The 15,007-nt window shown below is 49.5% G+C and overlaps 1 protein-coding gene across 4 annotated transcripts in view; it reads right to left on the bottom strand.

Moving 5' to 3' along the window:
• Positions 1 to 15,007, bottom strand: part of TRAPPC10 (trafficking protein particle complex subunit 10) — an 89,097-nt gene that overhangs the window by 21,036 nt on the left and 53,054 nt on the right. For 3 of the 4 annotated variants that reach the window (XM_072807145.1, XM_072807147.1, XM_072807148.1), the window contains 10 exons: positions 12,544 to 12,690; positions 11,815 to 11,929; positions 10,952 to 11,028; positions 10,066 to 10,157; positions 7,848 to 7,988; positions 7,435 to 7,547; positions 3,990 to 4,504; positions 2,825 to 2,966; positions 1,620 to 1,778; positions 594 to 823 (listed from right to left, as the gene is read on the bottom strand). In XM_072807145.1, coding sequence (XP_072663246.1) covers positions 594 to 823; positions 1,620 to 1,778; positions 2,825 to 2,966; positions 3,990 to 4,504; positions 7,435 to 7,547; positions 7,848 to 7,988; positions 10,066 to 10,157; positions 10,952 to 11,028; positions 11,815 to 11,929; positions 12,544 to 12,690 — 1,731 coding nt within the window. The remainder of the gene's footprint in view (positions 1 to 593; positions 824 to 1,619; positions 1,779 to 2,824; positions 2,967 to 3,989; positions 4,505 to 7,434; positions 7,548 to 7,847; positions 7,989 to 10,065; positions 10,158 to 10,951; positions 11,029 to 11,814; positions 11,930 to 12,543; positions 12,691 to 15,007) is intronic. The other variant, XM_072807146.1, reaches the window with a different exon arrangement.

Below are 15,007 nucleotides of genomic sequence, written 5' to 3'. Positions count from 1 at the left end.
TCTCTCATGAATAAATAAATAAAATCTTAAAAAAAAAAAAGTCCTCAGAAGTGGTATTTATGTTATAAGACATGGACACACCTGAAAAAGCACAATGGTAGAGATGCGTTCCTTGAGCTGAGGATCTGGGACAAAAGTTCATGGATCTTTCAGGTAACTGTCAATAAACACCAACATCAAAGCATATAATGATAGAGCTTCCTCTTTGCTAAGTCTGACCTGACTTTCAGTGGACAGAAACCAATGCATGTCAAGACACAGAACTCACTCTAGCCTGTTCACCAAGACAAATGGACTACAGACCCAAACTTACCTCCCCTAAGCAAACATGCTCTCTCTTCTAATAAACTGTCCTCCCCCCTGGAGTTGGTATAGAAAACTTAGAGCCTGTTTGGCTTTGTCCTTGCAAGGTGCACCCTTTATCTAAGAAGGGGTGATTCAAAGATATAAATGCTAACCCCAATGAGAGGATGTGGAATCGGGAATGGGAAGTGTGCCACTTCGACACAAGTCATCTCTTAAGTACTGTCTTTCAGAACAAGCACGAAGGCAGAGGCTGCCAGCGCAGGCTGGGCACTTCCAGCCCTCCTTACTTTATGGTCTGTGGTAGCCATGCAGTAGCCAGCTTTCTGTGTGTCCTTATGCTTCCTGTGGGGCTCTGTTACCCCCAGCGTGCTGCTGTCTCCTCCAGTTACTGGAGCTGAAGGTAAAGAGAGAACTTCCAGTTCAAATTCAATCATGTGGTACGCAGGAGCAGCAGGCAGGCTGATGCTTGTGACCTTGTCAGACGACTGAACCCGGAGCGACACATCAGAAGCCTTTTCTAGGAAAGACAGAAAAAGTCACTTCTAACACATTCCCTGTGTTTCCTTGTTCCTTTCTCTTCTAGTAGGTGACAGGCCCAGCCCAACTCCCGCTGCTCCTACGCACCTGGAAGAGTGTATCTAAGAAGGATTAAGGTGGGAGGGCAGAGGCAGGAAAATGAGAAACGAACACCCTCTCAGACACTAATGTCGTATAAGTTGGCTGGTTGTAGACCAGACACGGCCACTGCGCTAAGTCTAAACACAGAGAAGGGACACTTCCCACGTGGCCCACCCATGTGCTGTGTGTTTCCCTGTACAACATGCTCCCATTCCACTCCACTATCAGACTGGCTCCCATCCAGAATGAGAGCAGGTCCTTGCGTCTCCAGACCTCCTGCCTGGGAACCAGGGGAGATGGGACTTTTCTAGGGCTTCTGGCCAGTGCCTGAAAAGGCCTATTTTCTTTTACTTTTCGGTGAGGAGGGTAAAGGAGGTAGGAAGAGACTGCAGGCTGGCAAGGCTTCATCTAGGACCAGAGGCCCTGTCCGTGATGCTGCATCAGAAGCCCTTAGCTAGGTCACACCGCCTGGCCACCCAGCACACACATGGCTTTGCCTATTCATCCCAAATACGAAGGCCCGCCCAAGGTCAGGGTCCCAGCCCACCTACAGGCAGGACGTTGCCAAGAAAGAGTCGCAGGGAGAAGGGATCCTCAGACACCGCCTGCGGATGGCCGGGACCACGGGCGCCTTACGGCCTCACAGTGCGCAACAATGGCAAGGGTCCGCCTTCACCGGGTGACTGCCGCCTCACCTCTTGTGTTGGAGTAGATCACTGCTCTGTTCTCTGCATGACACAGGATGAGCATGGCTTCTGCGTTGCTGAGCTGGAGGCTGTCCCCGTTTTTTACTGTATAATGGCCAGTAGTGACAGTGAACTTTACCTTCTGAGGAATACCAGCCAAAAGGCTATCTGAAGGGAAAAAGACGGCAATCAGCATCATGATCAATCAACGGAGGGCCTGGTGTGAGGCTAAGAGGGTGCTCTGCTTCTTCTGTTAGAGGGCTGGTCCCTGCAGATACTCCCCGTTTCACTCCTGTTCCACCCCTCCACCCTCACTTTTCATCTCGATTACAAGGATGCAGAGTTGAGGGGGGCCTTGCTGGCAACATGAGAACCTGAGTCTCAGAGGCACCAGAGACAGAGTCAGGGCTCACGGTGGCAACCACATCTATGAACGTCCCAAAATGTTAGTGAGAGAGATGCAGGTAAGGAGGCTAAAGAACAGACTAATGAAATCGAATGTACTGGTGCTACTCAGAATTGTTCTGGCTTTTCTAGGTCAGACCTTCAGGACCCACTGGGTGGAAGGTGCGGCTACTGCTCTCCTCGGGACAGAAATGGGGAGGGCGGAGATGGGCTGAGGTCCCCCGGAGTCCTGTGCCAGGGCAGGCAGAAGGGAGAAGGCGAGAGATCAGGACCCAGGAGGAGGAGTGGCCAGATGAGAGGGACGGGAAGGCACGGGCAAGAACAGGAGTGAGGGCCGTGGACAGGAGCAGGGGCGGGAGCACCAGCGGCTGGTCCCGGGTGAGGTTTGGGGTGTCCCAGGCCCTCAGAGTGGCGGTGCTCAGCTCTCCTCGTGAGCGCTCCTCCAACGGAACCGTCAGAGAGGCTGGGCGACATCTCAAGGCCTTTCCTGGCAGCCGGGGAGACTTCAAAATCAGAAAAGTAAGGAGTATGGACACACTGAAAAAAATGCCTTCCTTGAATTTTTTTTTTCCCAAATCAAGAAATGAGCCAAATAAATATATCCTATTCAGCCTGGACAACTGAGAAATTCACTCGTTAGTGTTCTAATCGAGTGCCACATGGTCTTTGATCATTTGTTTCTAACTCCTTCCAATTGTAGGACTTAACGGAGGGGAGGACAGCAGCTTTGGATGGGACTCCCGTGTAGGGAGGGAAGCGCAGCGCGGCCCGCGGCGAGAGCGGCCCGGCTCCCCCGGCGGCCCACTCACCGGCCAGCGGCTCCACGTGCAGCTGCGGCTCCTGAGAGTACACGTCGTACTGCACCCGCGGGGACAGGTGAGGCAGGACGAACCACACGGGGCCCACTGAGGCGCGCAACTGCCGCAGCGTGTATGTTCCAGGCTCCTTGGCCTACGGTCAAAGTCGGGTGTTCAGAAAGTTACCCCCCGCTCTTGTAATGGGCTTCCCAAGGGAAGGCTGCGCCACCATCCCTGAGATGCCCGTTTTCCTTACCCTCTCACCTATTACTCGATGCTTCTACCTCAGCCTGTGGGCCATTTGCCAGAGCCCTCAGAGTCTCTTGGTCGAAAATTTTCTGAGTAACTGATGCTTAAATCTGCCTGTCCGCTTCTAAGAACGTACTTTCAATTTAATAAATGTCATCTGTGGCATTCTCTTCTGAAAGGGGTATTTTGTTGTTGTTTTTTGCTTTTTTTTTTTTTTTTTTTTAAGATTTTATTTATTTATTCATGAGAGACCAGAGAGAGAGAGGCAGAGACACAGGCAGAGGGAGAAGCAGGCTCCATGCAGGGAGCCCGACGCGGGACTCGATCCCGGGTCTCCAGGATCATGCCCTGGTCTAAAGGCCGCGCTAAACCGCTGAGCCACTGGGGCTGCCCTGAAAGAGGTCTAATGGAACCTTCTGCCTGAGATCTGAGACCTGCTCTGAGCCTAGACTAAGGCCTAGTGACAACAGCTGCACTTTGCACTGGCCGAGTCCTCGTGGCTCAAGGGGGCCTCACGGGACACGCTGCCTGAGGGGAAGATTTGTATCAGAGCAGGTGCCGCTGTTTTGATATCCACGCAGCCAGTGAAAGGAAAACAAAGTTTGACATGAAACCGTGCCATCTTCTCTGGAATGTCATTTCAACAAATGAGGGTATATTTTAATACAAAGGGGAAAAACTCTCAATCCAGTGAGAGCAAAAAGAATTACCCATGGTAAGAACTTCTTGCAAAATGCATCAACTGTCATAAAATTGTGTGCATATAAAAATTTTTAAACATTAGGCTATTTTTCTTTAAGGATATAAACAAAAACGAGGGTAACACACCGAGGCCTCTACAGGATTCTCACCACACTTCCAACGGCTCTGGAGAGCTTGAAACCCTTCCTGACCATCTTTCAAGTCAGCTCCTCACCCCGACACCTACCTGTGTCCTGAACGTGATCCTATTGGCCCCCGGCTCCAGTGTTACGCCGCTGCATTTCAGCACGTGGGCCCCATCCTCCAGAGCCACACCTGATGGTGTTTCCAGAGAAGCGCTGCTCTCCTGTCTTCTCAGGAGCATATGGACATTTTTGCATATAATCCCTGTTGTGTTCAAGGAATTATCAGAAGGACTCCTCTCGAACATCTCATACAACTCCAGCGCTGGTAAGTTGTTTTGGGATGCGGGGAAAGGCGAGGTCTCCACCGGAAAGTTAATAATCCCGTTGGACGTCTTGTGCTTGGTAAGCCACTCAGCGGTCTTCCGGTAGTTGTTTTTCTCGATGCTGAAGTGGACGTTGATGGCGATCTGCTCCACGTAGACGGGGATGGGCATCTGACTGCACATGGTTATCTCCACGGACAAAACACCGCCCACGTGGACCACAGCGTTGGAAGGGGTAAAATGGAGGTCTCTCAGTTGTGCAAAACAATGCAGAGGGAGTACTATTTTGTGACCTGTAAACGCACATCACCACGAGTTACTCGCCATGTCTCACTCTAGACCACCTAGAGGCAGCAGGGCCTTGGTTACTGCCAGGCCTGTTGGAATAGACTCAACGTGACAGGCAAGAAGCACTGCTATTCAAGAGAGATGGCCTAAAACCTCCCGACCCCATACTATCTTCACACACTAAAACACATTATATTGTCAAAAGGAGAACATAAATGGGTGCCTAGATAGCTCCTGGAAATCATAAAATCTGAAAATTAAGGACTGTAAGTTCTGAACCTGAATTTCAAAACAATATTAGTAAACAGTCCAATCCTCAGAGCTGTTTTGAAGAATCCCACCACTTTCTCACCTACATAAAGAAATTCTCAAGTAACGATGTCTATATCCGCCCATCCTCTACGCCTCCCCCCGCAATATATCTGGAAATAAACCCAGGTGCTTGCCAACCTATGAAGTCAGCTAATGAAGTGGGGAGCCCCACCTCCTAAACTCCAAGAGGGCACTGAAGCCCCAGCCCCACAGTGACTACAGGGCAGCACATACTCTGGCCTCCTTTCTACAAGCACCTGGCTTGTTGAGAAAATCCACAAGGCCACCGGACTGACTGGTTAAGTGTTTAATAAATACCAACCAACTAAAGGAAGGACGTGCAGAGATTAGTGTCCTAAAAGCACAAGAAAACAGTGAACAATCACAGAATATTTTATTCATACAGAGACGTCAAGGAATGCTGGCAGGAGAAGCAAAACTCCACAGGATCACAGACCTGTCACGTGGTTCTACCAATGACCATTCTGGACACGTTACAGAATCTACAAAAACAAACCAGGCCATGTTGCTCCGGGGAAACCCACTTAGATGGCTCAATGTGAGTGAAATACACCCCAGTAATCAACGACCCTATCTACCTAAGGCCAAAATCTTTGGAAACACTGGGCTTTCAAGAAGTTAGTAACCGCTATGGGCTGCACTGTGGTCCGCCTCTGAAGTGGAAGCCCAAACCCCCAATGTGACGGTACATGGAAGGGGGTCCTTTGGGAGATAATCAGGTTTACGTGAGGTCATGAGGAATTAGTGTCTTTCTCAGAGGAGACACTGCAGTGGTCCCTTGCTCTCTCCTCTCCGCCCTCCCCACCCCAAGCCCATCTCTGTCCTTGTCTCTCCCACTGCCACGTGAGGACACATCATGGAGAGATGTATCATCAGAAACCAACTTTGCTAGCACCTTGACCTTGGACGCCTGGCATCCAAGATGGTGAGAAAGAATGTCTGATGTTTAATTTAAGCATTTGGTCTCTGGCATTTTCTTATAGCAGCCGGGTTGACTAAGGCAGTAATTATTTTACATAAGTACTCTCCTTGATCAACTAGACACGAGGAGCTAAATGTCACAATAAATTTAACTTCACCACACCACACCATCTGTGAAGTAAATCTGCCAAATCATTAGCCTAAATCTAAGCCTTTCAGACCTACCTTCCTGCAGATGCTCCTATGAGGAGACACTCAACAAATTCCAGAAGGTGGGAAAGCCCATGAGGTAACTCACTCCAAGTCTTTAAAATGTCAGTGCCTTAAACCCAGATGTCACATAACTGAATGGATAAATGGAACGTGTCCATCTCTACCACGGACTATTACTCAGCCACAAGAAGGAATGAAGCACGGACACGGGCTTTGACATGGGTGAGTCCTAACAACAAGATGCTCGGTGACATACTGTAGTCACAAAGGATCCCACGTGGTATGGTTCCACTCGCGTGAAATACCCAGAATAGGGGTCTATAGAGATACAAAGTGGATCAGTGGTTGCCAGGGGCTGGTGGGGGTGGCAGGAGGAAGGCTGGGAAGAAGTATGAGGCTTCTTTTTGGGGAGATAAAAATGTTCTAGAATTAACTCTATAGCAATGGCTGCTCATATTTGAGAATATACTCAAAGCCACTGACTTGTACACTGTAAGTGGGTGAATTCTATGTCAGTAAAGCTGGCATATTAAAAAAGGAAACAGAAATGGGAAGAACTAGGGGATCCCTGGGTGGCTCAGCGGTTTGGCACCTGCCTTCGGCCCAGGGTGTGATCCTGGAGACCTGGGATCGAGTCCCATGTCGGGCTCCCTGCATGGAGCCTGCTTCCCTCTCTGCCTGTTTGTATGTCTCTCTCTCTCTCTCTGTCTCTCATGAATAAATAAGTAAAATCTTAAAAAAAAAAAAAAAAAAAGAAATGGGAAGAACTATTCTAAATTAAAAGAGAATTGAAGTACAGCAATCAAAGGCAGCAGCATGTGGTCCCCGACTCGACTCCACTAAACATTAGAACTTTGTTAGAACCTCGTTCTTCGGCTGGTTGGGGGCACCTCTGATTTCAGAAGGCCACACGAAGCGGCTCCGTGGTGAAGCTCAGCAGTAAGACAGCATGGATCCACATTTGCCACACAGCTGCCGAGCCTAGGTGTTGAGCCGATGTCACACGCTGTGTTAGCCTTTCTACTTTGCTATAGCATTTGAACATTTTCACGAGAAGTTTTAAAAGTCACTCTGACCCGGGCCATGTGTCAGCTCAGTATCTCTCATAAGGAAATGGGACAAAGACCTGATGGTCTCACCCATATATTTCTTAAATATATGACTTAAAAAACAAAACGAAGGAAGAAACAAAAAACAGACAACAAAACAACAGACTCCTAAATACAGACCAAAGTGCTGGAGGCAGAGGGGTGGCAGGTGGGGATGGGCAAACAGAGGGACGGGAGTGCACCTGCGGCGAGGAGGTGCTGAGCATGAGGAATGTGGAGAAGTGCTGACTCCCTCTATCCTACACCCAAACTAACAGAAAGCTGTACGATAGCTAGACTTCAATATAAACAAATAAAACAAACAAACAAACAAACAAACAAAAAAGGTTTGTAAAAGCCCCCCAAAGAGCGAGTCTGACCTGGGCTATCTGTCTGGCGGCTGGCAAAGCTGAGGATCTCTTGGCAGAAGTGTTTCCGCTCCTCTTCAGTTAGGTGGTGGTCGCTGGCCAAAAGGCTACTGGTCTGAAGGTAGCTGGACGGAGAGTCAAGGGGTCTGGGAAAAGGACCCCACCCCAAGTGGCGCTGGGTGCAACCCGCTCCACGGTCCCTGGAGTCCCCAGGTGCAGCCCCGTGGGGATCCTGCTTGGGCTAAGTTACCAGGAACTTAAAGGGAGATCAGACACGTCAACTCTGCACCTAATTTATCATTGGACACGGTACGTAAGTACGAGGTACGCTTTTCCTCTCTGAACTACTAGGTGCTTATTAAACACCCCCTGCGGGCACAGAAACCAGGTTCCCCTCTCGAGGGAATAACAGATTTAAAGGATACTTCTCAGTTTGTCCAAGATGTTTCTGACATTCGGCGAGTTGCTTCCTTGTGTGCGTGATGGGGAGCGCCCAGCCCTCAGCCAGGTAATTTTTCAATGCTCCTTGAAGATAGATTTCTGCCTTTTGTGGAGATTTTTTCCTCCTTGCAAATCAACAAACAGAAGCTGTCGTCATGGTTCACAATCATCATAACCTGCCCGCCACCCTCTGTAAGCCCATGCCGTGACACTGCGCCATCCTAGTCCTTCCCTGACCTCCCCAGAGGGAGGGGCGGACCCACTCGGGAGCGCATGAGCAGACCTGACACACGTGCTGGTGAGAAGCCCTCACGCTGTGCCCAGCATCGCACCCTGGCCAAAGGACTTTCACAGGGAATCTCAGGGTGACAAGACGGCGCTGCTCCCTACTGCGAGCTGACACAGAACACTGAGGGTAAGGCAAGGGAAGGACGTGTCCACAGGCACGCAGCTAGTTAGCCAGGAAGCTCTGAATCTCAGCCGGTGCCACACCACCCGCTGAAGACAGACACGCACAGAAGCCGTCTGCAGGGCCCAGAGGGAGACGGCGCCTGATCCACGCTGAAACTCAGGCGAACAGCCTGAGCAGGCTGCAGAGATTTACAGAGAACTCTGGAGAATTTAAATAGCAACACATATCACCCAGGAGAGGATCTTCCAGTCCCAATTTAAACTGTCAAGATGTTCAGAATAAAACAAGTTTACAGCACAGCTGAGGAGAGCCGGCCAAAGCCTCGGTGCCGATACCCACCCGGCCCTTCCCCGAGGGGCCGCAGCTACCGAACTCACGGGACCAAGGCCAAGGCCAAACAAGCACTCCCCTTTCTAGGCACCCCTGGGAGAGAGACATCCCAGCATTCACCACCCTACTCTTATTACAGAAATGAGAGCTCTCAAATTCTCAAATTACATAAATTTTCAAGCTCTCAAACTACGTGTTGGTGGTCCTATGTCCTCATGTTTCAGAGGGGTCAGAACCTTCAATACTTCCTCCGTCACTAGCTCCAGCCAAAGCCTCTTACGTCCTAGAGCAGGGAATCTACAGGCCGTTCCTCAGCCCCGAGAGTGGAGGCCAGCGCGCCCAGCTAGTCTGTGGAGGCTGAAGCAGCACCCGAGTCTCTGGTCGGCAGACCGGTGCCATTCCGCGGGGGCTCCCAGGCGCAGGATGCACTAGCGTCCAGGCGGGCCCACTCACAACATCTGAGGCTGCGGCTTTTTGCTGTTAACAGAACCCTTACTCCTCAGGTTCCCTAGATGGAGACTCGGGACCTGCCAAATTTAACCCCTGACTGCCCACAGCCAGGTGTGTGCCTGGCTAACTGCTCCAACCACATCTGAACACCAGGAAGTTTACTCAGATGATCTACGAATCCCTCTGCAGCCACTTTAATCAGTGAAATTATTCTTTCTGGTTTCATCTAATAAAATTACTTCATTAATTATACATTTCAAGAAAGCATTTCAAGCACACACTTGAGACTTAAACATCATTTCCCTTATAATTTCTATCCCTTTCCAGGGCTTGCTCTGAAATAGCAATTATGCTGCCAGATACGATTTCTACTCTTCAATAGGCTGATTTTATCAAGCACATGAGAAATATGCTAAGTTCTGAGTCTTTTCTCTAGCATTCAACCCTAGAGCTGGAGAGAGACCAGCAAGCTTCTCGGCATTTGTACACCCTGTGTCCCCCAGGCCCAGAGCAGCCCTCTCTCGCAGACAGAAGACACGCAGGTACTGCGTATCGCTGACCTCCAGGCTTTCAATCTGCCCACGAGGCAACTGACATAACCTAGAGAAAATTCTTTATAACAGAATATTTCAGAATCTGCATCCCAATTTATGCCACTGCATAAATCTCTAACTATTCATGATTCTTTTATTAAGTAAATTATAATGCTCGATTATCATATATGTTCTAAATACCACCTGCATATAGAGAAGTACATTACGTTAATTTAATGCAATAAAAAACCCACAAAGATCGGTAACAGATATTAAGGGGGTAACAAGCTGAAAATCTCTCCATTTGGCTTTCAGAAGAAACTGAAAATAAAGCTGATGCCGACTGGTTGGCAGGCTATATACATTTTCCATTCTGCATATTGATGGGCACTTCACATCAACCCCACACAAGAGAGACCCTCTCCTACTGGATGTGCGGCATGTTTGAAACCCCAAGAAACGTTCACAATCAATTACATGTAAAACTCAGCCAGGTCCTTCCCGACAAGCCTGGCAGAGCGGGTCCTCCCGATGCTCGTGTGCATCTCAATGGCAGCATGGGACAGCTCCTGCAGGGAAGGAAACGCCCGCATCAGACCACGCTTCAACGCTATACAAATCTTACACTTAGTCACTCAATGCTGAAGCGAAAGACCTCATTATTAATACAACATTACTGTTTACTTCACAGCTTTGCTTGTGTTGAATTTTTATGTAACGTGTGATTTATACAAAGTCATTAACTTGTACATAAATTATGAAGAATAATAACCTAATACGAATTTGACAGGCAGAAAACATTGAACTTCTGAGAGTACTTTCTGTATGTGGGTAACATTTTTAATAGTTTTCTCACTTTTTGGAGAACAGGGACAAAAAAGCTCTGCCAAATGCTCCCAGGTTACCCGGGGCTCAGGACTGCAGCTGGCCCACCCAGCTCCTGCCTGCACTGCGCTTCCCACCGGCTCTCCAAAGCAAAATCTTTTAAAGATCAAGTACAATACCTCTCTGTTCAAGTCCAAAGTACTTTTTTTGTACATGGAAAACCATTCATTATCCTTCCTTATAATTTCTATTCTGTTGAATGAGCAATACCACTTTGAACAAAATTATAAATATCCGAAGATGCCTTTATGCCTAATTATGGCACCGTGCATACTAATGAACGTTTCATGAGCAACAACCATCCCGGGTGTCATCTGCAGTTCCCCAGGACTCCACAAAGAAACGGACGAGTCCAACAAGAAGGAGGTCGGGAACACCATCCCATGCCCTATCCCAAGGCCACGTAGCAGCAAAGTCTTCCAGAGACAGTTTTCTGCCAGGGGGCCAGGGGTAGACCGCTACCATTTGTAATACTTACTAAGTAGTGCTTTTCAAAAGCTTCTACTGATGATAATGCTTCTTTGAGTTTCTTATAAGGACTCTGAGCTGTGTTGGCTTAAATGAAAAGAAAGAAGAGTCCTTATCCGTCCTCAGTATGTCCAGTCATGAGTCCACACCCACCCTCACACGCTACAGGTTCAGGAGTTCACCTGCTGCCTGGGGACATCACGGACAGCCATGCCACCTGGAACTAATCACGACCTCTGTGCTTGCCCAAGTAGGATAGTCATGAAAGAGCCTAACCCCTGTGTGTAATATTTCATTCTTGATTGAGACTAGAGTTTGTAACTCCATCACTTTCACGATGATCAGATGTGTCTTAAGCTGGAGCCTGGCAATGTGACCTCACACGTCACATAGGTGGTCTGGGCCACCAGGCTTTGGCTAAATCTCACTCTTACTACTCGCTCAGGTTTACACCTGCAAGAATCGGTAAGGCTCCTTCCAGAGGGCTCTATGAGCTACCAGTAACTTAGTGAGTAAAAGGATTTGTCTGTCTATGTTGCTCAGAAACTAGATCCCCTGTAATTCAGAGGGAGATGGTGCATCTTAACTCCACACAGGCTGTAGAGAGTCATGATCAGCTTGTATAAGCCTGTGAGAAACTCAGAAAAATTTTTAGAAATCCTTCCAGTTTCTTAAACTAACCCTAACACTTCTTTACATTAGTAAAAAGCAAATAAAATATCTTGCATATTAATCTGGTCAGCTAACAAGGAGTATAATTTCCCACATGAGGAACAATTACATTGTTAGGACTTGAGTTAAACATGCCAAGATACAACCGACATTTTCATTACTTTTCACTGTATCACTGGTCCAGATACACAACAAAAGTACCTGTTTCAGGTCGCTCAGCTCCCAAACCTGCCAAAAGATCAACTATCCTGTTGAGGTCCTCTGAGTTAGGTCCTTTTTCTGACACAAGTCCACACAGATAGCCCAAGGACTTTAGCTGTTGAGATAAACCCACAATTTCAGGTAATTTCCAATAGCAGTCAGCAGAGAATTTATGAATTTGAATATAAAAAATTAAAATCCAACTAAATTCTAGAAGAAATTGAGCTTTCCTATGTAAGTAATTCTCACCTGAACATAAAAACCTATCTCGACCTCACACCTGCACGTGGTAATTCTGAGTGACTCTCAGGCTGGCAGTCCTCAGCTTGTGCCACGCACCTACCTGCACTGTCCCAAGTTTCCAGGCCTCCCGCCCCATCCACACCTGCAACCTGACCCCAGCGGGCACACGGGGTGACCATCAATCACTGTCACAAAAACCCCTTGCTTTTCTACACACTTCACCCTTCTCTGTACCCCCCCACTCCCCCCCTCCCCCAATTCCTGGTGTGGAACATCTTCAGCACAAACAGGGCAAGGATGTGGTCTATGCTGAAGAGTGACACCAGGAGGGAACCATTTTGTGCATCACTATGGACACACCCCAAAGTGACTAGAATCACCCATATGATGACTAAGTGAACAACACTTCTCCAGACAGCTTCCTCCATCCTCCCACCCCAGCGGCACAGCGCAGAACAAGAGCCACGCCTGCATTCGGGCGGTTACCTTCTCAGTGGCATAGCTCCATAAACCCACGGTGTGGGCAATGTTGGAGTCAATCTGCGCCCGGTCACAACACCCTTCTATCCTCTGCAGCACCTCGAGGCAACTCAGGAACACCCAGCAGTCCAGAGCACCAGGCGGGACAGAGACCTGGAAGGTACAAGCACGGGCATGAGGACAGAGCTTGGGGAAGGCACCAGACCCCACACTCTACCACGTCCCTCCAGCAGCGACCCAACCCAATGCTGCGTCCACACAGCTAGGAGGATGAAACGGGACGTGAAAATAATCACATCAGTTCACGCCTCTGGAGAGGAGAGTGGGGATCTACATCCAAACACAGTCTTTGGTCTTGTATTTCCAGTGTTAAGGAGAGTCCTGGGAGGGACAGAACTTCCAATAATATATTTTGAAAAGCTTATTAGGAAAAGGCGGCAACAAAAAGGCTGACTCTGACCACTTTAAGTTTGAGGAACACACATTAGAAAGGGTGGAAGCGAGGACCTCAGGTGAGCACCAAGCTCCGTTTCAGGAAGACCATGCTCAATACGTGAAATCTGAGCATTAAGTAGACAACAGGTGATACTTAGGAATTATTTAATTCATTCATTTTTCTTAAGTGTTAGATTATGTTTGCATAAAAAGAGCTCTTGTTGCTTAGAGATACTCTCTGAACTCTTATTACCCACAAGAAAAACATGATGTCAAAGATCTGCCTAAAAATAACCCAGGGGACTGTGGACAGGGACACAGATGAAAAGAATGGGACACGTGGGTGGGTGGCTGCCGTAGCTGGTGATGGCAGACCCAGAAGCTCACCACATTATCCTCTCTACTGTTGCATATATCTGAGCCTTCCCATTACAAAACCAATCAAGTAAACCCTATATCATCACAAATGCAAAAAGCATCTACCATATATGTATGACTCATTCTAAGATGCACTTTTCCCCACATTCAAGCATCTTTGAACTAGGAATGCGTCTCACCATCAACGGCATCCTAACACTTCAAGCTGGCGGGGCTGTTTTCCTGGTGGCACTAACAACTAAGGGATCTTCCAACTGGTACCCCAGTTGGGTGAGATCTGTTAACTGGTACTATTCAAAAATCGGAACTGCAGAGGTAATTGTACATCCCTTGATGAGGGAGACTGCCCAATGCCGACACAAAAGACTCCTTCCATATACCCTGAGCTCAAATACAAGGACCTGGAACCAACTGGAAAGAACCAGAGTCCCCCTAATGTTCCCATAGAAGCTAAGTTGCCCAGTTTTTGCATAATGAGATAAACAACTCTTCTCCTTCGAGAAGAAAAACTGACATAGAAACCGCTTATAGCGTCAGCAGCTCCTCTGGCTAGAGAATGGACCACACGCCAGGGGCGCACAGAAGAGCTGCTGGGCAGGACGCATCCTGGGCAGCCTGCACAGGGCGCATCCTTTCCTCGCCAGTCACCCCAGGCTGGGCTCTCAGACAGCTGACCCAGCCTCGCGGCCCTCCTGGCTCCAGGCCGCACACGCTGGTACTATCACCTCACAAGACACAACCATCATGGGCACCCGTTCTGTGGAAACTTCTGTTGAACATGCCACCTGTCCTCAGGCACACGCTAGTTGTCTGTCAGCAAGAAGAAAGGGGACGCACCATGGCTATCCACAGGGCTTCTGACCCCGATTAACCCAGAGAGGGAAGGGGAACACCCAGCAGTCAGCAGGGAATTGCCGCAGGGCGGGGCACCCAGAGGGGCTGTGGGGTGGGGAGGACTGAGAGCGGCTGGGGGGCACTGAGAGTGGCTGGGGAGGCACTGAGGGGTTATGGGGGGAGCACTGAGAGCAGCTGGGGGGGGCACTGAGGAGCTGTGGGGGGAGCACTGAGAGCGGCTGGTGGGGGCACTGAGAGGGGCCTGGTGCAGACAGGCAGGTTCGTGGGATCAGAGCAGGCAGGAGCTGAGAGCAGCTTCTGAGACAGAAGCCCCGACAGCAGGCCCGGACGCGAGCAGACTAGATGGGCGGCACGCAGCACGAGAGAAGCTACTCCTCTGTGAAAGACCATGAACAGATGTTCCCGAGGCACCTCTGTCTCCACCAAGGACAAGTACCACCCTGGTGAGTTTGAAACCCGGTGCACAGAAGGCAGCAGCACTGGCGCGCAGCAGCCCTGGCGCCGTACAGAAGGTGCACCCAGAGGCCCCACGGCCCCACGGCCATTCTGACTTCCCACCCGAGGCTCTGGAGGCGGCCGCACCCCAAGGAGCACAGGGGCTTCTGTCCATCCTACTCCCTGGACATGCTGCTGGTTCAAGCCCTGGCTGGTGCCGCCTTGCTGGCCCTCGTCTGGGGACGCACGCCACCCCGGGGTGACCGCTCGCTGGCCGCTGCTCGGCTTCTCCAAGCTCTGCTCGAGAGCTCCGCGTGCTAACTGGCTCTGGTTAGTGGAAGAAACTACCGCAGCTTCCTGCACCTTC

The sequence above is a fragment of the Canis lupus genome, chromosome 30, assembly GCF_048164855.1.
Source record: "Canis lupus baileyi chromosome 30, mCanLup2.hap1, whole genome shotgun sequence".
In the NCBI taxonomy this organism is placed as follows: domain Eukaryota; kingdom Metazoa; phylum Chordata; class Mammalia; order Carnivora; family Canidae; genus Canis; species Canis lupus.
The sequence above is the reverse complement of the archived record's forward strand: the minus strand, read 5'-3'. Positions and strand labels throughout refer to the sequence as shown.